Source organism: Anoplophora glabripennis, unplaced genomic scaffold, assembly GCF_000390285.2.
Source record: "Anoplophora glabripennis isolate ALB-LARVAE unplaced genomic scaffold, Agla_2.0 scaffold509, whole genome shotgun sequence".
Lineage (NCBI taxonomy): Eukaryota > Metazoa > Arthropoda > Insecta > Coleoptera > Cerambycidae > Anoplophora > Anoplophora glabripennis.
This window is the reverse complement of record NW_019416599.1, coordinates 185746-212451: the sequence shown is the minus strand read 5'-3', so window position 1 is coordinate 212451 and position 26706 is coordinate 185746. Positions and strand designations below refer to the sequence as shown.

At 34.6% G+C, this 26706-nt stretch overlaps 1 protein-coding gene across 3 annotated transcripts in view; it reads left to right on the top strand.

Annotated features, from left to right (window-relative positions):
- Positions 1 to 26706, top strand: part of LOC108910480 (dual 3',5'-cyclic-AMP and -GMP phosphodiesterase 11) — a 145643-nt gene that overhangs the window by 55902 nt on the left and 63035 nt on the right. For 2 of the 3 annotated variants that reach the window (XM_018715084.2, XM_018715080.2), the window contains exons 2-3: positions 62 to 826; positions 24918 to 25113. In XM_018715084.2, the coding sequence (XP_018570600.1) occupies positions 775 to 826; positions 24918 to 25113 (248 nt within the window). In that variant the 5' untranslated portion in view covers positions 62 to 774. The remainder of the gene's footprint in view (positions 1 to 61; positions 827 to 24917; positions 25114 to 26706) is intronic. The other variant, XM_018715081.2, reaches the window with a different exon arrangement.

Below are 26706 nucleotides of genomic sequence, written 5' to 3'. Positions count from 1 at the left end.
CCGCACGAATCTTCGCCAAGAAAACCTAAACCTCAACACTAACCCCAATTTTTTCTTTCAGTAGATCTCGTGACCACCGGATATGAAAAAAACTCTAAACCCGTCTTTGTCTCTGCAGGATTTACTTCTCCGCTTCATTTTGTGTTCTCAAAAAGAGACGTGTAGCAGACAGTTTAGGTAACAGTTCATGTATCCTCCGGTCAGAAATCAAGGAAAGAAGCTATACTCAATATCTGAGGAAGATACCGTGGAAAATCTGAAGAATTGCGAATACTAGTGATCGAAACATCTGATTTTGAAACCTAACAAGATATTTTCTGGAAGGTACCGAGTTGAGTAGTCTCTCCAAGAAGTTTAGTGGTTGAACCAGCTGTTCCAAAGCCTATTAACACCTCTTGTGATCGACTAAAGTGAAGATATCTCCTTCGGACAGATTCTCAGCGAGGTTCGTTCCTCCAGGTTCCTTAACCGCCCAAAACGGCTACCCAGGGCTCGAAGGATCGGAAAAACTTCCAGAACTTCCACCTTACGCTGTTCAAGATTCCCAGCAGGGCCATCAAGAGTCAGTGGCGAGGCGGTGGAGACGGCGGTACCATCCCCTCGTCGAAGAAGAGGAAGCAGTCCATAATTGGGAAGGCGTCGAGGGTAGCGGTGACGTTAAAGGGGTGGTGGCGCGATGTGGGGCTATGCCCCCGGGTGGCCGCCCCGCAGAAGGTAGGCTCCCTCGCTGCCCCCCGCCACCGCTGCTGCCACAGGCGGGGCTCGCTGCGATCCATGGGACAGTCCTTCAGCATGTGCAAATTCAATAACTCTAAACACAAGAAAAGTAAGTAGACCCTAATTAAATCGTTTAAGTAAATGTCAAGCTTAAATATTTTTAGAATATACTTGATTGGGCTTGAAGTCAGTTCGATTTTTTTAAACTCACACAGTACTGTATGGTGAGACTTGATTTTTTTATTTCACTCGTTGTTACTTGATTCCATCAAGCAGTTTGAAAAGTGCTACAATATAGAATTTCTTAATATACAGGGTGTTATTTAAGTACGTGGCCAAATTTCAAGGAGTGATTTTTCGAGTCCAACGGATATGCAATGAAGTGATTTTAATTTTTTTTTTCTCCAAACAGACAGCAAGATGCGAAAAAAATTCAAGAGACAAAAATCTTTAGTTGCTTAATGCGAAAAAATTTATAAAAGTTTTAAAAAGTCAGTGGCGTATATTTTTGTTTGAAAAAAATATTGGTTAAGGTGCCCCCCGGGACATCACTGGACTTAATAATTTTAATTTAAAAAAGTTTGACACCCTGTATCTTGAAAACAAAGCATTAACGTTCCTATGTTTATATAAACTTTTTTTCTTAGAATCACTCAAAGAATCACCCATTGAAGTTTGGCCACGTACTTAAGTAACACCCTGTATATAAAAGCAATTTTGAGTTAAATAAAATATTAAATATTAATTATTTTCATTTTGGATTAGCGGTATTTAAGTAAGTCTGTATAAAATGCAGTAAGTAATGCAATAATATAATATTCACAAAAAATAGTTTATATTTTTTACTTGTGTAATATTTATTTTTCATGCATTAAGATTAAATTCAGAATCTAATTCGGTATAAACAAACCATTTTTACAAAGTCTGACCTCTCTTTCATAATATCATATAAAACTGAAATTTAAAATCAAACAGTTTTGAAGTAGTGCTCGATTTTTCAAGCACTTGAAATGTAGCTACTTGATTTGACTTTATGTTAGACGTTAGAACACTATTACTTGACTTTATTTGAAGTATAATAGTTTTAAAATTAAGTCAAGTCGTGAATCTCTAAAGGTTTCATTAAAAACAAGACTCGACGGGTGATTCTTTTGGCCAAAATTAGACGACAACAAAAAATGCAATCAATTGTTGCATTTTTTAAACCACATAACATCAAAATAGAAAAAATAATGGATTTCTACACCAAGACTGAGATGAAAATCTTCTTTCTATATACATACATACATACATACTTTTCTTCAGAGTAAAGTTTTCATCATTTTCTGTTCAAATTGTTGATATGAGTACATCGGATGAACAAAATTTACGTTTTCTCTAGTAAATTGTAATTAGGTCCATCTATCGATGACTATAAAATAAACACTCGTTTTGTAATTAGATCTAGTAAGTGCCTAGTGATTTCAGATTGATAAGTCAAAATATTTATGAGATGGGAAAAACCTGAGTGAAGTGAGATATTTTTCTGACAATTATGTTATGGAGAAAATGCCAAATTTTTATGAAAAACATTGAATTACAAGTTTTTTTAATATAAAGCATTATTTCGTTTTTATTAAAGAAGCAAAACTTTTGATAATAATAAATCATATTTGTATCGATAGAAAAAAAATCAGGAAAGAAAAGAACATGTACCTTTGATACTAAAGTTTATATACGAGTAAATCGAATTAAAGAGCCATTTGGGAAAAAACTAAAAATGTTCAATTAAAATTTTGTTAAATCGTCAAGTTTTCACATAAAAAATCTATGACAATTCAATGTGGAAAACTAGGACATCCTGTATATTTTTTGTATAGAATGCAGGATGTTTACAAACTTGAAAAGAGTTTTTTAGTGGTAGGTACAATGGTCCAATAATGAACTTTTTCAATATCAAAAATCGTTAAATTCGTAAAACGGCATAGTTAATAAAATTATTACAAATTTATTGAGAACCTCTGGAATTGTCCATTGTCCCCGGCTTACATACTACACAAAAAGAGGTCAATAGTTGTGGCCTGAAATGGCATGTTGTCCCCCTTTTTGTTTCGTTTTTATAGTAAACAGACAAATGGCTGGTTTAATTTTAGGTAATCATCACTTTAGTTTTCATTACGTGAACATGTGTTTTTTATTATAAAAATTATTAGTAAACAAATTTTTAACTGCGTTTTCTTTTTGTCAAATTACAGTGTGCGTGCAAATAAAGCCACTAAAATAGCGATTTCTATCTAGACATACAATCTGCCGACACTTGTAAACAGTGACTGAGCTATCGTCGAAGTCAGCGGTCCCAAAAAAGTTTTTATCGCATCGATGTGGCAAATCAACGGGTATTAAACAAATATGTATATTCTATTTCGGAAAAATATTTATTTACTCTTCAAACGTCCTCCAAGTTTACAAACACCCTGTGTAAGTCGTCTGAGGTCCGAGGCGCGATAATCGCCTGGAATAGCTTTGCAAAGCGACTATTAATACATCCCTGCATAATCCATTAGCATTAGACTGTTCGAACAAGAGAGAAATTTCCTTTTATAAAACGACCGATGTTATAGGATCGTATATCAACGTCGCAGCAAATAATTTTATTGCTTCTTTTATGGCCCGATAAAACCCTCCGATAGGCCGGACAGGCCGCGCCGGCGATTACTGCCGCTCGTAAGAGAATATTGCACCAAAACTTCGCTAAAACGTCGGCTGGCAATCTATTTTAAACCAACAGCTATGCAAATATTGAACATTATAAATGTCTTTCGCGGAATGTCGTGTCTCGGGATCCAGTAGTTGCTTGTGCACAACCAAAAATAAGACAGAATTTTAGAACACGTCAATTGGAATTCGAGATTTAGTCAATTTATTTCAGAAAGAAAGACTATCTTATTATTACTGGTGTTTTATAATACCTTCATCCTGTTCTAGACAAAAGACATATATTCTTTGTAACGCGGAAGAACTGCATGGTTGTTTTAAGTCAGCAATTCCCAACAAGTTTTCTATCAAAAACGTTGTAGGAAATCAAGAAACCAATATGCTGGTGACCCAAAAATGGTTTTTCACGATATCTTTGATTATAACCAAAAATTGTTTTGAAACCAGTTGGAGATTGTTTATTACAAGAGGGCTGATGTTATTTACAATTTCGACCCACAGGGGTCGCATCCCTTATTTTTTGTAAGGGTAAAAAATTTGGTTTTTGAAATCACAAATGAGTCAATTCTAGTTTACTATTTTCTATATAAATAAATATTTTTTTAAACTTCTAACCGTCATTTTTACATTTCTCACAGAGCAAAATTTTGAGAAAAAAACATTTTACCCTAAAACAAGGGCTGCAACTCCTGGGCGTCGAAATGTTGTAAATAATATCAGTGTTCCAAAATAAATAAAGCTGGGGCTTTTCGTCGGATAGTCATAGGCGTGTTCATCGTAAACAAATAAATAAACAGGTAGATATAAATAAAAATAAATGTTTGCGTACTTTTATCAGCGAAAGCTCGTTTTTTACCCCTTGGCGTGTTCGACATTATTAGAATATTAAAACACGCATACACGAAGCAAACGCGAAGCCAGTAACTGCAGTTATTACCGGTTTCGTACGGTGCGCTGTAGCGAAAGGCCGACGCGACTGCTATGATCATCCGACCGAGCCCCGAGCTCTAATAATAAACAATGTTCAATTGGTTTCAAAACAATTTTTGCTTATAGATATCGTGAAAAAACTGTTTTTGGGGTGAGCCTTTGGGGTGGTTTTGATCCCAACAACTCCTGTGTCTTCAATATTATTTTATTTTATTACTGGAAATTCATAAATTTTCATAAAACGACGAAAAATTCATTCGACAATGTCCTCAAAATGTGATAACCTCTATATTTGCGCTTTTATTAAAATACACGCACTATTTATTATTAATACTAATTAATACATTTACTTTAGTTTTATCTACAAATAATTTTCCAAAGAAAAGTGAAGTCCACTAATAAGGGGTAGTTTACCCTGCTGAAATGAACTTTTGTGAAAAACGCTGAAATAGGTCAACTTTAGAATTTGATTTTCTTTAGAGTAAACTAATTTTTGTATATATCTGATCTTTACAATTTTTGCAGAGAAAAAGAATAATTTTTACCCTTATTGTATAGAAACAGATTTCTTGAAAAAACTGTTTAGGGGTACACTTTGGTGGGGCTTTTTACTTCTTTAAAACGTTTGTCCGCAGAGAAAAACATATGCGTGTCTCGTATTTTTTGTCCTCTACACTCAAAAAAAAAATTCGCACTTGTGTATTTGCAAGAAAATATTTTCTTCTTTCAAGAAAATTATTTATTTATTTAAATACTTTAAATTTCTACCCACTAATATAATTTCTTACTTTAAAAATAGGCAGCATTTCAAATAAATATTTGATACTTACGGTTAAACGAATTATATTCTTAGTTTTATGATCTACATAGATTTTATAGAAACATGTTTTGTATTGTATATTAATGTATCGTTTGTTTAATACAAAATTGAATAGTTTGGGTCAAATGATTGGATATACTTATTTTAAGAAGATAGATTACAGCAAATATTTCACACATAATATACAGGGTAGCCCATCGAAAACGTACCGCAAGGCATTACAGGGTAGTAAAGAACTTTTCGGCAAAATCCAAAAACAGGTCAAATTTGTTTCTGAGGGGGACAACTTTTGGCTCAAAAAGCATACCAAAATCTTCAACCCCCTAAGTGGGGGTGCTATCCCCTAAATTTTTTCAAATGGGAATGGGGGTCAAGTGGGGGGTCATTAGAAAGGGCTTTTAATTCTCTATACATCGATTCTTACTTTTTGAAAATCGATTCATTATTTTAGAAAATATGCAGCTTTGAAAATACGAACAATATTTTTGACGAGAAATGCGAAAATCGATTTAATTTTACTTCAAAACTTACGGTATTAGTCAAGTAAATGCTGAAAATGTTGTCCGCCAACTTGCATACAATGATACAGGTTGTCTTCAAACCGTTGTCGAACATTCTGGAGCACTTGCGGTGTTACTTCGCGACATACATTAATGATTCGTCCTCGCAGATCTTCCAAGGTATCAGGTGGAGTGCTGTAAACTTTGCTTTTAATGTGCCCCCAGAGAAAGAAATCTAAAGGATTTAAGTCGGGTGACCGAGGGGGCCACTCAATTGCACCTCTTCGTCCTATCCAGCGTCCTGGAAACGTCTCATTTAGGTAATTGCGCACATTGAGCGAGTAATGTGGAGGAGCTCCGTCTTGCTGGAAAATCAGTTCGTGTTCATTGTAAGCAGGGTCGTCCTCTATGATATTTGTTAGAGCTGGGTCGATGACATTTTGTAGTAAATCCAAGTACATATCGCCTGTCAAATTTCCAGGAAGGAAAAAAGGACCTACAATGGAATTTCCAAAAATACCTGCCCATACATTCAACTTCTGGGGGTGTTGGGAGTGTGTCTCATGGAAAATCCTTGGATTGGTATCAGCCCAGTAACGACAATTATGGCGATTCACTAAACCATTCAAGAAGAACGTACACTCGTCCGAAAAACACACATTAAAGAGGAAATTATCGTTTATCGCTCGTTCAGTCATTATTTCGCAAAATTGCAAACGACGATCAAAATCGTCTTCATTTAGCTCTTGCACTAGCCGAATCTTATAAGGATGGAATTTGTATTTTTTTAATATTCGTTGGACACTTGTACGACTCACTCCTGTCGCAGTAGCCAATTGCATTGTACTCAGCGTACTATCCATTGCCACTTGCCCCAATACCGCTATTTCCGTAGGTTCATTTAGTACCGGATTTTCAACCTGCCTCTTTTTGTTATGAACGGAGCCAGTTTCGCGAAATTTGGCCACCAATTCGCGAACAATTTTTCCAGACGCATGTTTCTCAGGATGCCGTTGGTTGAACAGTTCGGCGACCCGATTTCCGCATTCATTGTTTTTGAAAAAAAGCTCAATAATTTCTACTCTTTCTGGAATTGAGTACACCATAATTAATCAATTTAAAAGACTCGGCAGTATTGGTACTCTTCAACTACAAGTCACAAGACAGTTATCTAGCAACTTCTTGTGGCCTATCTAAATACGAAACAAAAAGCGGACAATTTTTTGCTCACCAAAATCAGGCTAAAGAATTCGCAAATCAAAAAAAAAAACAGCGAATTCTTTTGAAGGAATTTACCAAGCTAATACCGTAAGTTTTGAAGTAAAATTAAATCGATTTTCGCATTTCTCGTCAAAAATATTGTTCGTATTTTCAAAGCTGCATATTTTCTAAAATAATGGATCGATTTTCAAAAAGTAAGAATCGATGTATAGTGAATTAAAAGCCCTTTCTAATGACCCCCCATTCCCATTTAAAAAAATTTGGGGGATGGCACCCCCACTTAGGGGGTTGAAGATTTTGCTATGCTTTTTGCGCCAAAGGTTGTCCCCCTCAGAAGCAAACTTTACCTGTTTTTGGATTTTGCCGAAAAGTTCATTACTACCCTGTAATGCCTTGCGGTACGGTTTCGATGAGCTACCCTGTATATTTGAATAGAATAAATTAACATTTACGGAAAATAATAAAACTATCTGCTCATTTGATCCAAATACTTTTTTTTTCAGTGTATAACAGTGAAGTTTGATTGAAATCGGTGACTGACACTTCCCTACATATTCCATACAGCCTGTAAAAAAAAACGACAAAGCTTCGAATGCCGCCCTTGTAAACTTTTGCAATATTCACGAATTGGCAGGTTAAATTTCGTACTTACTCCCACTGACTTAATAAACTCGATCCAATTTCCAATGGTAAACATTTCGATTTGCCTCGAACATGCATTATTTGGAAACAGAGATTTAATCGTCGAAACCCAGTCAGACATAGAGACTGGCGTGTGCTTGAAAGGCGTGTAAGGAACTTTGGCGTTTGAGTGAGTGGAGGAAACGGTGAAGAATCGCTGATAGCTCTGCCTACGACGTTTAGATTGACTACGAGAGGCGAAGTTATCTCTAAATGTTCCATCTCCCGTAACGTCCTTATCAGTAAGGAACGAAGAATATGTCGAATGTGAGCAATCGTCTAGATTAGTACGGAAATATATAACCTTTGAAAAGCTAGCTGTAAATAAAATAGTTATGATCAATTTTCTAATCCTTAAAGGACGATAAAATTTTCCGTGATAAATTATATAGTTTGACATTTCTGTGCAAAGCCAGTACCGTCACTAAGGAATTTAAAAATAATTTAACTATATTAAATACCGAGAGATCAAGAATGATTCGTAGTTGGCAACACTGACAGTGATTTACTTGGTTCAGTGACGGGTTAAGTGCAGGGGCAATAGGGTCACATATTCATTTTAATCACAAAAATACAACGCAGAAAGCAAGCAAGAACATTAATTTGTGGGATTCATTAATTTATTAAAGGAATTGATTAAATAAAAATGATTTAGATATTATTATTATTATTAACCTCAAAACTAACAAAAGAATCGATTTTTAACAATAATTATTTTTATCTATCTTGTTTTTTTAATGCGAACTTCATTAAAGTAAAAGTAACAATTTTTAAACGAATTTATATATTTCCTTTCCTCATTTGAAATGAAGAATAAAAATATTTAATATTTTTAATCACAATTTAATTATAATGTCTGCCTACGTTCTGTATTCATAGATTTGCACGTCTTCTTAAACTGTTAAATACATAATTCATTTTCTTAGTCTTTCTAACGAAAAGACTATTCTAACCTAAAACAGTTCGAGTACTTTATATCGAAGAAGCCAGTATGTGCTTCCTTACCACAAAACTAACAGTTAACAGTTGATTAACGTTGAAAAACACTGATTATTTAGAAGATTAACGATAAATTCAAATAAAAACACAATCGGAGAAAACAAATAAATACAACAGCAAGCACACACGGAAAGCATGGACGTTTCTAAATTGACAGATCGTGTCGGTCGGAAATCTAAGAAAACGGAAAGAAATTTTGATCAAATGGAAGTAAATTTTAATATTTCTGGTATCATTTATGTTACGTCAGCTTCAATCATTCTGGATAGCTAGATTGTTATAGTCATTCAAAGGTAGATCTTAGCATGACCTTCGATAATTTTGCTTTTTACCAAACCTTAGAATGTTGCTAAAACATGCCCTGCTTTATTATTTTTCCTATCTGTAGTTTCATCTAGTTATCCACACTTTTTCGATTTAAGTCCAGCTTCTGTTTGTTTTACGCGATATATGAGACGATTGACGGCCTTGAGGTAATGGCCACTTAAGATAAGATTTTTAAGAATTGTACTGACTCATTCATCACCGAAGGAAAGGCTAGCTTTCACTGTAAGCAATTAACGACCTTACAAGTGTTAATTTAACTAGGGATGTTCGGAATATTCATAATTATTTGCATACATACAATCGTACTTGTGCATTTTTTTGTGGATTATTAACAAATCGTAATTCAAAAATAACTTTTATTTAGAGATATTTTCATTTTGATACAAATTTTATTGCGATAAAAACATGGAAGTGATGGTACAGCCAAAATACCTTTTCCCTTTGTTTAAATAAAAACAATACGCATTTTTATTTATTTTTATATTATTTATTATTATAGTTTTCAGCTAGTACTAGATATAATAGTATTAAATTATTTTTCTGGAGAGAAATTTGTGTACAAATTTTGGATAATTTTATTAGTCTATTCTCAAACACTGGTATAAATTTTAAACCAGTGTTATATCTCACCAAACTCTCATTTGAAATCCATCGCAAAATCCAGTTGATGATTGCGTAGGTTGTATTCAGTATCTTGTATTTCTGTAATTACGTAATAATCGACAACAGATTCATCCACCTATGCCGATTTCGCCCTGATCTATTCTCGGTTAAATAGAGTAGTTTACCCTAGTTTCGACTCATCGGTGCTTAATAGGTCACCTGATAGTGGTGTAGTCTCGAACAGTACGGGGTATAACACTAGTTTATATATACAGGTTAATTATTTTTGTAGTAGTTTTTTTTTTTTGGATTTTTCATACTCTTTCGAAATATTTTCATTCATTTAAAAGAATTTTAGCCTGAAGTTCATGTGCAAAAAGAGTATATAAAATAAGATTTGAAATTTAAATTTTCAAAAAAAAAAAAAAGTCTATTCACCTCTATAAAGAAAATAATAATTCTGCTTTGTTTGAGGAACTTTAATGAATTTATTAATTTTCTTAATGAAATTTGAATATTTGTTCTTAAATTTATATTCAGCATTTAGAATCATTTATATTCAATATATATACTTTCAAACAATAACAATAAATATAATATACCACAATATCGTGGTTTGCAACCTGATTTATTCTGTTAGACTTCAGAAACTTCACGAGGTTCTGTACTGAACCCTTGTGTCCAATGTATACAGGGTCGGAAAGTCCCCATGGTTCATCGGCCGTTACGTGAGAGCGATAAAGTAAGTCACAGAAATCCATGCGATAGAAGAGGATGGCTATAATGAAGGCGTCTCATAGTCACCGCCCGTTTCGCCCTTCCACAAATAAGATCCACTTCCACTTGTAATTCAGCGACCGGTGGTCATCTTTGTTTTCGTCGTTTGCCTTTTCTGTAATAGATGTCACTACTTATACAATTCCAACTTCGTATTCCGATATGTTAATACAATCCGTTAACAGAGGGCAGACATAGAAAGAGTGATATCAGATCTACAGATTTTTTTGGAATTGGGGAAATAAGGAATTTTGCTTTATTTCTTGGGATTTTTAAGTCATTTTAAAAAGTATACTTAAATAACAACTCAATGAACTTTAAATACAGCTGAGCACTATACTCCATTTGAATAACTTCTCAGTAAGGGTCATTTTAAAAAGTATACTTAAATAACTTCTCAGTAGGGGAAACAAGGTCACTAGATTTACAAACAAAGGTATCTACTAGCTATTGTAAAAAGTTTTCTGTTACGCGTTGTGCTGCCCTCTGTTAACGGATGGTATTAACATATCGGAATACCGAAGTCGAAATTGTATAAGTAGTGACATCTATTAAAGAAAAGCCAAACGACGAAAACAAAGATGACTACCGGTCGCTGAATTACAAGTGGAAGTGGATCTTATTTGTGGAAGGGTGAAACGGGCGGTGACTATGAGACGCCTTCATTCTAGACATCCCTCTCTATCGCACGGATTTCTATAACTTACTTTATCGCTCTCACGTAACGGCCTATGAACCATGGGGACTTTCCGACCCTGTATATGACTTTTATCACTTTAATAGATCGAGTTCAATGAAGATTTTTAACGTCAAAAAAGTATGCCGTCTAAAATAACATGCAAAATCATACAATATGCTTTTAGAAAAATTTTTACCGTTACTACTACTCTCTATCAGTCGTGTTATAGTCTTTCCGATCTCAATTGAAGAACCAAGAGGATTAGTTCCCATATTTATTTAGCCATACCCATATACAAGTCTGGTCGCCCAGTCGAATAATGAGCGCGCGGGCAAACGCGGCACAAACAGAGCCGCACTATGCGACCTGGCCATAAATTCAGTTGTCAACAAATAGCCTAGCAGTTCAATGCAGCAATGCGGAATTTGGTGTGATTCAGGTAATTTTAATTTATTATAGGCACCTTCTATTAATCATTCATGTTACAATCGCGAAAGGGAGAAAGGGATATTACAACATTTTGGAGATCTTTTGAAACGGGACGAAACGAAATTTATCACCAATATAATAAAACTGTTTGAGGACATAAATAATTAAAATCAAATGAACATATAATAGAAATGTTTTACACATTATAATACAAATTACTATAATTTTTTACCTTTAGTAGAAAACTTTTTTGAGACGCCTGCGAAACTAATTAAATTTTATTGCTAGGCGTTTTTATACATGTCATCGTCAGCTGACTTCGGAAATACTTTACACAGTTAGTTTAAAAAACTATAACTGTACTATTTATTCGCTTCAAAACACCCCCAAAAACTGACCCCCTCGCTTACCCTGTATATTTTATTAGTATTTTCCTCATATTTATCAAGTACTACAAATTGATTTACCTACCCAAGTTGTAAAAATTGATCAAAATATATGATACCAGACATCCTGTATGTTCATGACTTTATTGTTCTGCCAAAGTACATTATTTAACCTTTCCACATAATAGACTACTTCAAGTATTTACTCCCACGTTTCCCCAAAACTTCGTCTGCCGATAATAGCTCTCCGAAGGTTTTCTATTTATAGGAGGTGCACCCTTGCACTGTCGGATCTGATTGAGGCTCTAACTGATGTGTCAAGGGCGATTTTCGTTTTTCTTTCCCGTCGAGTCTGTTAAGAATTTCGTGTTTGTCTTGAAAGACAGTTTGAATGCCTGCTTTTCTCGGTGATTGATGTGTTTATATGGGGGGCTAACTGTCACTTTGTTTAGAATCCGGCCTAGAGTTTGTTTTTGTATAAAGGATTATTTTGGAAAGTTTTTTCAGACGCTTTTCAGACAGCCAGAAAAAAGGTTAAATTGTACAAGGTCCGAATAAAAAAAAGTTGTTTAACTTTAATACGTCTTGTCTGATTACACTTAAGGGACCGGGTTAAAATACGTACTGATTTGTTCAGATCCTTTAAACCGATAAGTTTTTACATTTTTCATAGCTATTCAAAATACCTACATTCGCTCATTTGTGCTGACTGGGAATTTTTAACAGTTTTACAAGTTCCAAATACATTTTCCTGAACCTACGTACATTTTTTACTGCATTGCAAAATTGTAAACAGTCAAGTGGGCATACACACTTTTGGAAACAATCCAAGCAAAGTATTGTACTAGTGTTGAAAAACTTCTGTTGTAAAACATGGGTCTGATACCATTTTTCCAATGAGACTGTAAAAAATAGATGAATGTATCGGGCGTGTTTGTAAATATCAACCTACGCATGTACTTAATTATTTTAATGCGCTGAAGGACCAAATGTTCTTTTTCATACGATTAATAGTTCCAAGCAAAATTTATTACTAATGTGATAACTTAATCATTAACATATGCATAATAACAATTCTCAATAAGTTAATCAACTATTCGTTTTTGAGTAATGATAAATTGTACAGATAAAGATGTGACTCTTTGTCCTTACAAGTTATAGTCCTTTGAAGGTTTATAAAAGTGATTTTTTTTACTTACTGGTTATCGGTAAGTCAGAATTGCACCAATTTGTGAGTTTATATATTTTTATGTACTCTACTTAATTCTCTACATAACTCTACATCCTTTGAAATTTCTAGCTAATTTCCGTAGCGCACTTTCGACTTCTCGGGCAATAAAAATTCGCTGGCAGCATTTGCTCACTATCTATTTGAAAATCACTCATTTAGAAATAATAATTCAAAACCAGCAAAATTGCAACTTTTATGTAGCTTTGTTTATGGACACCTTAGAAACGACAAAATCCAAACAACCAAGGCGACTTTGTAAGATTTCGAATAATGAAAAAATGACTTGATTAAGAAATGTCAAAAAATAAAACCTAATCTTTATTTTATGAACCTAAAAAACTATGGGAGCAGATAAAATGTTATACACCACGCAGCAGTTAAGTATAATTTACCAGTCTCGGACTCTATTGCCAGCCCTCGCTCCGCTCGGGAGCAAAATCGTCCTCCAGATGAATAATATAATACTTTCCTCTTTTATGGTGTAAATAACTATTTATTTTCTAGTTCTATTTCTGTTATGCTTGGTTTTATTTCCCTTCATTTTAGAGGTAGTTAAAAATGGCTCAACCACCTTTAAAACCACTCCCAATTTTTTCTAATTTTTTTTGTGACCTAGAATAATTGGTTAGTACATACTTAAAAATTTAGTTCAATTCCTACTTCACCATGAAGGATTCTTTTTAGAACACATGTTCACAGAAGGAAAAGGCATTTATTTACCTGCAAAATCCACCATTTCACTTTTACCATCCGTCATGGGACACGTCAATTTTCATCTAATTTTCAAATCATTATATAAACTCCTTTTCGGGAAACTTTAATGGATAATATCTCAAAAATGGTTACCCGTAGCGACACTTGCAAAGTATATAGTTTCTTGTGTAAAAAAGGTAGGGAAATTAAAAAAAAATATGAGAGGCAGATATACCGATGAGGAAAAAAGTTATGACATCTTAAAAACACGCAAAGTGCCATAATTGGCGCCCATAAATAACGGGAAAACCTCCGATACCAAATCCGCAAAAATAGGTATTTCTAGTGAGGCTACTGGCAATTGCGTCGGAAAGGTAGACCCTTTACTGATGTACTGTCAAAATTTCATGACATTTGGACGAATAGAAGCGGTGTTATTGCGTCTAAAGTGACAGTACGTTTGTGTCATCGGTACAAAAATGTGCATTGAACAAAGAGTTAATATTAAGTTTTGTTTTAAACTTCGTAAAACTTTTACCGAAACATCAATTGATGAACCAAGTTTATGGTGACGATTGTTTATCTGGTGATTTAAAAATGATGAGCAACATGTTTGGCGACCGAAGTCCGGGGTTACTGCAGATTCCTTCAAAACTGTGCGTGACTTCATCAAAGATCAGTCAAATTCTTCACTAAAATTCATGGAATTGGAATCGAGCATCTCAAAAACATCAATATATCGCATTTTGGCTGAACATGTGCTACCGAAAAGTGTCTGCACGGTTTGTTCCGCACAAGATGACTGACGACCAAAAATTGTTCAAAATTCAATATTCGAAGGACATCAGAAGGAGGCTAAAAAGGACAAAAACCTCCTTTACAACATTGTGACTGGTGTTGAAACATGGTGTTTCAAATATGATCCAGAAACCAAGTGTCAAAGTGCAGAGTTTAAGGCACTAGACGAGCCAAAACGCAAAAAATGTCGTGTGGAGAAGTCAAAAGTGAAGACAATGTTGATTTGCTTTTACGATTTCAAGGATATTGTCCACAAAGAGTTAGTTCCACCTGAACACCCGTTAATGTACAATTCTATCTTGGCATTTTGAAGCGTTTGGTGTATCGTATTTGTCGTATTCGGCCAGGAGTTGGCTTTCTTTACGCTAATGCACCATCTCATCAATTGACGCCTGTGGCCGATTTATTTTATTAAAAATCGAATTTTACCTATCAATCGTATTCGCCTGATTTGGCACCGTGTGACTTATTTTTCGGAAAAATGTATTTGCCGGTAAAAGAAAGCGTTTTGTGGATGTAGAAGCCATCCAAAAGGCTTGTGCCGACATACCGGCCCACGATCTAAAACACTAATTCCACATGCTTTTAATAAATCAATTTTACCAAAAAAACTTTTTGTTGTTCGTATTTTATAAAATCCTCTCTACTTTGCATCGCACCTTGTACTTATATTTCGAGATATTTTGAAAAAGATATATCTTTTATAATATCCGTAATTTTCAAAAGGTTATTTAAAATAATGAAAACAAATTTTTCTCTTTGACTTCTGACTAAGGTTAAGTCAGGTTAAATCGTAATATTTTAGTGTGTAGCATCCGCTCTTGTACCATGTACCTACTTATGGGACACCATGTACATCTCAACAGGTTTTCCATACTAAAAATGACCCTACCGACTTTTTCAACAATTCGAACGCGTCGTTTCCGGTCCATATCGTAGCCCGCATCTCACAACCCCAATGAAGGACCTTTCGCGCTGTCTCTCCTGCAAAAATGACGGTCACAAAGCTCCGTAATTACTAGGGCGCCCGCGACCAGCGTCACCGCCCGATCGATGCCCGGTATTTTTAGAAATATTTAATCGAGCTTTTCGCACACTCGGAGCCGTCCGTGTGTGTATTCGCCGATGCATGATCGAGATACGCGCCCGCACGCGCTATGCCGTCTCCTCTCTTATCCATTTACACGAATAAAAAGGTGTTGAATACTGCCAGGAGTTTGCGTCACTAAGTGGGAAACCTGGTGATCTATTTTCACCGAATCGGGACGTGTCCGATTTCTATTTTTCTTTACAATTCCCAGTCAGGAATGCGAGGGCGATGCCTGCTGTGATATTAAGCAGTAAAAGTCATGTTTTTGGGTATTTTGAACACGCACAGGCTGATTGTGGGTCATCCGATTCAGGCGCACATTATCTGTGTAACTGTTGGGGGTATAGAAAAAACGAAAAAATAACGCAGACCGACAAAATTTTAAACCAGAAACCGGACTATATTGGAAGGTTTTGGAAAGCTTATTTTTTTGCCTTTTATATATCACTATTAGGTCTTACAACTGTGGCATACTCTATCCGTAGCCAATATCCTTAACAGGAGCTAGATTTGGGGACCAAAATTCATGAAAATGCAAAAATTTGTCTATTAGTTAAAAATGTACATAGGCGAGCTTGTGCATAAAGCTTCTGATTGAAAGCTAAAGAGGTGGTGTACAAAATTGACCAGGCATTGCAATAAACGTCGAAATGCCAGAGTAGACGTTCGTACGCAGTCCTTGCTGGTACGGCAAAATTCTCAATACGGAGCTTCCTGCTAATTCCGAAATGTAGGACCAGTATCCCTGTACAGGGCAATTTAAAAGCTCTTTTCGCACTTCTCCAATTAAACACTACCAATAATAAAAGAGCTATCGCGTTAAAATGGAGTTATAGACTGTATACCAATGTTCTGGAATCCGAACGTAAAAGTCGACTTTATTTCAGTACTCCTGCTGACCATCCCTCTTTCCTATTGGATGTGGAAATAAAACAGGCTTTATTTGTCAGTCCAATTTAGTTTAACTCCCCCCCACGTAACTTGTAATAGCCTGTCTGGACATAATGACTGTACAAACTGTTGCCGATAAATCTAAAGCGACAACTTTCCTTTGTCGCAGTGGCTTTGTTACTTCGCACAATAAGGCGGTCGTATTTCACGATAATTTCCATTGCATATGGAAATAGTACGAGCGTCATTTGTTAATACCGATGCGGAGATTCAAGTTCGACTGAAGTATAATACTCGTTTGTATAATAATAAGATACCATCCCTCCTTCACACAGTGTTTTCAGTTCTGAACGAATTCTTGTATTAGATGGCGTGATACAAACATTGAAAAACAATTTTTGTTTGTAAAGGTCTGTATAAATATGACTTCCGTTGAAAATGATACCATTTATCTGAAATCATCTTAGTTGCTTGAAATCCTCATCAAGATAATTTCACAATTGAACAATGATTTGATCCAATATTGAGCTCATTGGTTATATTTTAGTCTCTAATATCTCCGCTTTTAACATAACGCAGCACAGCTTTTGCTTTGCAGTAATCTTTAATGACATACAGGGTGGGCCACCAGTAACGCCTCGGTCGCTAGTGACCAAACGGCAAATGTTACAGAAACCTGTTTATGTGGGTATGTGTAGGTTGATTACGGCTATATTTTAAAAATATTTTGAAATATACAGGGTGTCCAGGAAAAGCGTACCATATCAAAGTTATGTTTTTTTAAATGGAACACCCTGTATTTTACTGCATTTTTGAAAGCACCGTAAAAAAATAGGTGAACTTTATTAAAGGTTCTGCATACCTAGGACTTACAGTTTGTGAGATATTTCAATTTTAGTGAAAATGCAGGCATAGCGTAGAAATTTAATATTAGCAATAAAAAAATAATTTTAAGGAAGCAGCTTTGGAGGGTCTATTTTAGATCCTTGAAGTTATAAATTGTTATATTTGTCGTCACTTAGTATTATACAGGGTGTTCAAAAAACTGCTGAATACTTCTCTCAACTTTAAACAGCAATAACTTGGTTATTTTAAATGGAACACCCAGTATATTTTTACTTTGGGAGTTGGGAAATTTAAAACTCTTTCAAACTGTGTATAGGTTCCCTATACCTATCTCTAACGGTATTGGAGATATTTGTGCCGTTTCGTTTTTTATCGATTTTTTTTTTATGATGTATCCACGTGTCTTTATCGAGGTCTTTACTGAATTGGTTTGGGTTCTTCTTGATGACGTCTCTTTAAATATAAGGAGAAAAATGTGAATGCAAATAGATGGCGCACCTGCACATTTTTCATATTCAGTGAGAAATTATATAAATCGATAATTAAGTAATAAATGAGTAGGTAAGAATGGTCCATGTCAGTGGCTACCACAGGTGTCCAAACCTCTCGTAATGGACTTCTTTGTTTCGGGCTGTATAAAAATATATCTTGTACACAGTGTTCCACCTACTACTTGCGATGATATGAAGGAAAGGATTAGATATGCATTTGCCACAATCACCCCAAATATTCTAAGGAATGTGAGAATATCATTTGAAGATAGAATAAGATGCTGTATTCAAGAGAATGGTTATCAATTCGAACATCTATTAAAATTTTTCTTTGTTTCTTCTAAAAGTAAAATTTTCTTTAATAAATATTTTTCATGTTCATAAATAATTCAGTTACTTACTACAAACATATTTATACAAAATTAATAACTTTTTATAATTATTCTGCTTATAAAATAATATTTTTTATTAGAAAACTTTTTTGAATATTTTCATGATAATGATAAAAGGAACTTTTACTTTTAGAAAAAACAAAGAAAAATTTTAATTGATGTTCGAATTGATAACCATTCTCCTGAATACAGCATCTTATTCTATCTTCAAATGATATTCTCACGCAAATGCATCTCTAATCCTTCCCTCCAATATCATCGCAAGTAATAGGTGGAACATTGTATACAAGATTTTTTATATAGCTCGCAACAAAGAAGTCCATTACGGTGAGGTCTGGACACCTACGTGGCCACTGACATGCACCATTCCTACTTATCCATTTATTACTAAATTTTCGATTTAAATAATTTCTCACTGAATATGAAAAAATTTGCAGGCGCGCCATCTAATTGCATCCTCATTTTTCTCAATATATTTAAAGCGACGTCATCAAGAACCCAAACCAATTCAGTAATGACCTCGATAAAGACACGTGGATACATCTTACAAAAAAAATCTATAAAAAACGAAACGGCACAAATATCTCCAATACCGTTAGAGATAGGTATAGGGAACCTATACACAGTTTGAAAGAGTTTTAAATTTCACAACTCCCTAAGTAAAAATATACTGGGTGTTCCATTTAAAATAACCAAGTTATTGCTGTTTAAAGTTGAGAGAAGTATTCAGCAGTTTTTTGAACACCCTGTATAATACTAAGTGACGACAAATATAACAATTTATAACTTCAAGGATCTAAAATAGACCCTCCAAAGCTGCTTCCTTAAAATTATTTTTTTATTGCTAATATTAAATTTCTACGCTATGCCTGCATTTTCACTAAAATTGAAATATCTCACAAACTGTAAGTCCTAGGTATGCAGAACCTTTAATAAAGTTCACCTATTTTTTTACGGTGCTTTCAAAAATGCAGTAAAATACAGGGTGTTCCATTTAAAAAAACATAACTTTGATATGGTACGCTTTTCCTGGACACCCTGTATATTTCAAAATATTTTTAAAATGTAGCCGTAATCAACCTACACATACCCACCTAAACAGGTTTCTGTAACATTTGCCGTTTGGTCACTAGCGACCGAGGCGTTACTGGTGGCCCACCCTGTAGAATGGGTTCTTCCCCATTTTTTAAATATTTTTAAAAATACTTGCTTAATTTCGCCATTTTTAAAGTTTCGGTCGTTTTGCGCAAAGGAAATGAATTCGCAAAAAACCTGCAGCTTTTGTCATTTGTTTTTAAGTTTTTATTGACTTTATTTTCGAGATATGAACCAAGTAAAGATATTCCCGTAGAAGCCTTCTTTTTCCTTTTTGGAAACTACCATAAACTGACCGTTTCTCCCACTTTTCGGTTCTCGATCTATCGATACGACGAAGATAACAATTTTAACCGCGTTCACAACACCGATAATGTCAAGCTGATAAAATATGATAATCGTCAAACCCAACTTTTCCCGCATAACTCGTGCTAGTTGAACTTTTTCGCCGCACTGTTTGTGTTGCGTGTATTTTTAACTCTGACTTCCATGACGTCGCTCGTGTAGGCGAAGAAAATTTACGCGAGCGACTACAGGAAATTCTGTGCACAAATTGTTGCTTTAATGCCCCCTGGCCGTTTCGGCTTAGATCACTGCTGTTTCTGCCGGACTCTCAACGAGATGAATGGGATGTGACGTCCGAGGATACGCGCGAATCTTAACAGTTTTAATCTGTCACTCAAACGATTTAAGGGGAAAAATTAGACATAGTTTTAGGAAGTGCCTTGGTATTTCTACGGTTCTACTTCTAGATTTAATTAATGGAAAATATTTTGCGTATAATTCCAAGGAAACAGCAAAAAATTACAACTATTTTTCTAGTAATTGAAAATATGTAACAATATTAATTCTAAATAATATTCTAATAAAAACTACACTCACTCAAGGTCGCATATAAGACCATATGCGCACTTCCTTAGCCTTAACTAAGAATATGTGACCTGCTTTTTATGTTCTGGGTCTAGGCTCTGTGGGGGCTGACCCTCTCGCAGAGCACCTAGACCCGTTCTACTATTAATTTCAGTTCTCTTTGGTTCTAAGATAGCTACGAACATAATACAGACATATATTGGTGCTTCTCTGAAACGTTTCACCGTTTTTCACAGTCGGCATCTTCAGAGATGACTTTTCAAAAACTTTGCGGATGTCGTTGTTCACGCATCTGGGCCTGTTCAGTCGCTGATGTATATCAATCAAACGTCAGGTTTGAAGTATTAAATATGACAGTTGGTGAAATATTCGTGCAACGGTCAATATATTTTTTTTTGATTTTGTATTTCCAAAAGTTAAAGTCGTTAGTTGTATGTTTTGATTAAAATCAAGTAAATCAAGTTTTACTTAAGATCAAAGAAATCAAGTAGAAAAAGAAATACAGGTGACACTAATGATTTTACCAAGGAAAGCAAGGTTCGAAATGTTTTTCTGACAAAATCACAGTTTCTTCTAATGTTATTACAAAAGGTGGTGGTGGTGTGTATTGCAAAGCATATTACGGTTGGGAAATTTTAAAATTTTTTAATAACGAAATTTGAAAATAACAAACTTGAATCTTACAGATGTGGTGTTGGTAAAGGGGAAACGGTGTAATTTTTGTAAATTAAAAATTATAGATGGGTATTTTTTTAATCACTTTCTACAATTTTTCGAAATAACTGTTTTGATTTAGAACTAACACCTCTTGTAAATTTTTAGTAGGAGGCATGGTTTTCGAGATAATTGCAATTTCCGATATCTCTACAGCAAAAAGTATATTGTAGTACAAAATAATTAGTTGTATTTTTAATTCAATTCAAAATAAACTTTCTGCCCTAAACCCGGATTAAAAAACATTCTACGATTTGACTAAAATACTGTACAATTTATGTTTGGGTCCAACTAAGAGAAATGTCTTTTAACCTGTGTTTAGAACAGAAACTTAATAATAACTTAACCTGACATTTATTTGAAACAATTTTTCATCCAATATTCAAAGCCTCTAATTAATTTGTACATTGTACATTTGTGTTTTCTTTTTTACTGCGGATATATCGAAAATTTCAATTATCTTGAAAAACAAACCTACTAAAAAGGTTTTATTTGTAGACAAGAAACTGTTATTTCGAAAAATTGCGCAAAGTTATTCAAAGAATGATGATTTTTATATTTATAAATACCACTACTTTATATTTATAAATTTACTTTATAAAAACTACGTCCATATCTACGCCACTGAATAAAAATTGTCTAACTGACTAAATATTTAAGAAAAGATTGTTTATGTTTGTTAGCGCAGTATGCTTTGAGGCATACAATTACGAACTACCCTGTATATAGACTCTACTTTTGCGATTTTATGAGAAAAGAACAAAAATTCGAACAAAATTTTTCTGACGAAGCCACAAACTTTTATAATATGTATTATAAACATAAACATTCCTTTTTCTAACATTGACTTTTAAGAGAATAAGTAATGTTTGCTTTTTAATCCTATTTTTAGAAAAACATTTAAATTGGGCTTAATTGCTGCTGAACTTAATCCGAGTAATGAGCATAATATTTTTTTAATGTAATCATTAAACTGAATTACCCAAATATGGTTTTATTTTTATTGGGCACTAAAAATATACCGTCCCGAATTAAGGTTATTTTTACTCACCTTTTTATTATTGAAGTTACTTGGCCACCAAAATATTAACAGAATCGATTTACCCCACAAACGAAACATGAAAACCCATTAATTATCTCGTTCTAAACATATATAATTTATCCCTGTATTTTTTCACAATGTTGGCAATATGCAGTATTTTCTGGATACTCTTCGTAGCCATAACGTTATAACCATTAGGTATACACGACCAGAACAAATTTTGCAAAAGTCCCATAGAAAATACAAAATACTTAAAACTCTCACATTTTCGTCATTGTTTGAGAACTTCTGTCATCTCTCTTGCTGACAGGGAAGCTGGTAGTAAATCTCTTAAAAGACATGGTAATACATTAATAAATAAACTCAGAATTTCAAAAAGGATATTTCAAGGACTAAGGGCACCTCAAAAGGTCTCTTATAATAGCGATGAACCACCATAGTTTTCAGGAAGAACTAACTGACGTTTGTAGGTGTTAAAAATGATTGAAATTTGATTAACAGTAATATAATTTACATAAATAATTTTCTTTCAAATTGTGTTTTAATGATAGTAACTTTACTGTGCAGTGCAGTGACATTTCTGTACAGTATTACAATACAAATGCGGAAAAAAATTAAAATTAAGAAAATAATCGTGAAAATCTAATTTGCTGTAGTTATGTCAGTATTTGTACATAATACTAAAGCAAAAATGGAATACTAAACACTATAAAATCAAATCAACATATTGTTAATGGAGTCGCAGAAGTTTCATTAGTACAGAAATTATGAAACTTGTCAAAGGAATATTATAAAATGAAAAAAAACTCCCCAGTTGTAGTTATCCTTTTGAAAATATTTGATTAAATTTCATGCTATGATTCATCTCTCTACTACTACTTTTTCCCACAGCGGTGTATGTGGAAAATAATTTGAACAAATCTGTACAGAATAAAACTTCTTTTTTTAGCGATGAAGAAATGTTTAAAAAATGTTTGTCATTAATACCTGTATTTTCAGTTTTATAATTAATACTAATAATCTGCACAAATTCTCTAAGTAAAACCGAGATCTAAACCTACTTTCAAAGGAAAACCAATAGGTTTATACTTACTTAAAGTAAAGCTGTGATGACACGACTACAATCTCTCTTAATGTACTAAACGTATGATATTCTATGGGCATAGTAACAAGACTGGGATTATCCAAGTTGCCCAGGACTGATAAACTTTTCGCATACCGAGATACCAAAAAATTGTAGCTAATCTCCATCAATCAAATAGAGCATTACGATTTAAAAATGTTTTTGTTTATCTGATTATTGCTAAAAATTTGTAAGCTGCTCAGATCCAGATATATTCGCAGCTTAAATTATAACCCACCTTTCTAATATCTAGCAAATATTTCGTCAAAAAGCCTTACGTTTTTTAAGGATATTGGTGAACGTGACATCATTAGAACGTAAAAGAAATAGCTGCAAGGGATATTTTTTAATCTGTTACATAAAAATATAAGGTTGACGATGTATCACTGGTACTAAAGCTAGATTTGGAACACAGTTATTAATCTCATTTCTATATAAAAAATTTAAAGTCGACATTTCACTGATCTTTTCATCTATGCTTCACAATTCATCCCTAGCACCAAATTTGTCATGTAAATCATCTCCATTCCAAACTTCCACTGTTACAATCTTCTCCATTAGGTTTCCTTCTACTCCAACAGCTGTAGCTTTATCCAATTTGGTTAGGAACTCGTGGATCTTACTCTTGGTGAAAGCGCCCTTAAAGACGGAGTATTTCATTTTCGAAGGATTTATCACGACTAGAGCGGGGTATCCAAAACCTCCAATATCCAGAGCACTTTCTAAGTTTTTCTGAGCACCTGCTTCAGTCCAGAGCCATCCCCAACCGTGTCTCTTGAACTTTTCCGCCAATTGTTGAAGAGTTTTCAAATAGCTTTCGCGACAATGAGCATCACAGTCAAGAATTGACGAAAGGACACTGATAACACATATGTTTTGCTTTATACAATGTCTTTTAAACACTTCAACGTCTGTAAGTTGTACAATACCTGGTGCAGGTAACTTCTCTAATGCCCACTCCACAATGCTCTCAACTGTACGCTCTTGAGAATAATCGAGGGGGTGTTTTGACAATTTGTTTTCAAAAGGGAACAGTTTTATTGTAGGATATGCTTTTATTTCGTACTCTTCAGCTTTTATTTTATTTACCGTCGCGTCTAAGGAGGCGCATTTGATTTTTCCCTGCAAACTGGAAGCCACTAAGGACCAAACAGGCTTGAGCTCTTTGCAGTGGATACACCAAGGGGCGTAGAACAACACCATCCATGGTTCTTTCGAATACGTTACGATTTTGTCGAAATTGTCATCAGTGACTTCTTCGATAAAATTCTCCGGTGACTTGTTCCCGAACTGCCCCTTGATCTTCTCCAAGATATTCGTTATAACTGATTCGACTAGATCCTTAGCAAATTTTGGTCCAGTATATACTTTGGGGTTTCTGCCGTTTGAGATGCCATATAATTTTACTATAGGCAAGTATTTTATGTTGATTGTGAAATTTTTCGCAAGTTCTGCATCATCTTCAACATCGATGGCACCAAATTTGACGACGCCTTTGAGAATGTCAGCCCCTAAGGCAAATTCTTTGGCGAAGTGATTTTTCTTTGTCTTGGATGTGTAGAAATTGACCACCCATATATTGTCGTTGTCCACCAAATCGTAAAAATTCTTCTTAGTCAGCAAAGTTACGTTAGAACCAGGTTGGTAAGACCCAAGGACTATTTTAGTAAGAATAAAGCAGACTATTATCGCTTCATATAGTGACATTTCCTGAATTTGATTAGTTTAGAAATGTCATCCATCAGCTTGAACTTTGACTTGAGTGATGACCAGCTTTTACATTCAGATGATGGTGATAAAAATACAATAATAACTTTTTATACTTTTCGTTTTATACTTCTGTTAGTTTTCAAGGTCTAATTGACACTTTTGTTCCAGGCTTGCATTTACGCAGTTGTGGCGACGAAGGGCGGATGCCTGCCGATGGGGGCACACCTGGATCGGAGTCTTCACATCGACTCCCAAGGCACAACAACCACAGTGTCATTGGGGGCCACAGCTATGATCCGGAGTACTCTAAGATGGAGGCCTGGCTGGACGAGCATCCAGATTTTGTCCAGGACTACTTTCTCAGGTTAGTAAAGATATAAAAACTCATATTCCTCCAAAGATTTAGTCATGATCAGGTCTGTGGCTTCTTTAGGTCATCATAGACAAGGGCTCGAATGAATATTTCACTATAATGTTTCTATATATTTGCAGTTCTAGCTTTTCAAACCCAACACAAATCACCTTGAAAGCATAATAACGATTCATTATAATTATATCATTTTGAGGACACTTATGTATAAAGCTTCGTACAGACCTGATCATTATGCCGAACAACAAACAGAACCGAACGGCAAACAGGACACTAATTTGGAGGAGGAAACGAACGCATTTTTATAATGTCCGCTCACAGCTCTAAACTTGAATTCACTTATTGAACCGTCAAAATTTTTTGCATTACTTTCTCTATATAAATTTATATACAACGTGTCCCAAAAGTATGGAAACAGCACAATAACTTTCGAAAAATGCATTTGAGGAAAAGTGATTCAGACAAAACGCTATTCCAAAAAATTTATCGATTTACCCTAAATTTGGTGTAGGGGTTTTTTTGGGGTCGCTGACTACGAATCTGAAATCTGTTTTTGAGGAATTTTAGTCCAAGATGGCGGACGCGATTCCAAAAAATTAACAGATTTACGCCAAATTTGGTATAGGGGGTTTTTTGGGGTCGTTGACTACGAATCTGAAATCTGTTTTTGAGGAATTTTAGTCCAAGATGGCGGACGCGATTCCAAAAAATTAACCGATTTACGCCAAATTTGGTATAGGGGGGTTTTTGGGGTCGCTGACTACGAATCTGAAATCTGTTTTTGAGGAATTTTAGTCCAAGATGGCGGAAGTGATTTCAAAAATCAACTGACTTTTGCCAAAATTGATATAGTGCGGTTTTTGAAGGTGAAGGTCACGGTCAAATCAAGGGTCACCGTCAGATAGCCAGGGAAATATCCTACAACGTTAGTTATGGTAATTTTTTACAACCCGTTGTTTTCAAGACAGCGCGCCAAACCATGCGTGACCTTGATTTGACCTTTAATGACCATCAGAGATCAAATTCGGAAAATGGTCAAGGACATATCTGAACGTAAAATTTCTCTCTTAATTTCCGGGGTCAAAAGTAGGGCATCCCATTTGAAAAAATTAACTTGACCTTGAAATAACCTTGAAGGTTAAGGTCAAATCTAGGGTCACCTTTAAATAACCAGGGAAAAATCCTAAATCTTTTGTCTGCATCATTTTTCCTCAAAATGCATTTTTCGAAAGTTATTGTGCTGTTTCCATACTTTTGGGACACCCTGTATACATATACTTATATGCCGTTACAGTTTCCATATTTTACAACAATCTACTGGGTTGGTCCATATAATCCTTTTTATTGCAGTCTCCTTAGAGTCCGCATTAGGCATATAAAATTATTTTCAGAATAAATTGTGATGTGCAAAAAAATAAGTTTATCAGGAGCAGTAACTATAAATCAGATAAGAGTGCGCTTATTTCAAAAAACGTCGAGTAATGTACATACATGCACATGTATGTATGCAGCATACTGCATATTATTCTATTTTTTAATTAACAATTTTGCCGTTTATAACAGTAAGTTAACAAAATTAATTGAAAA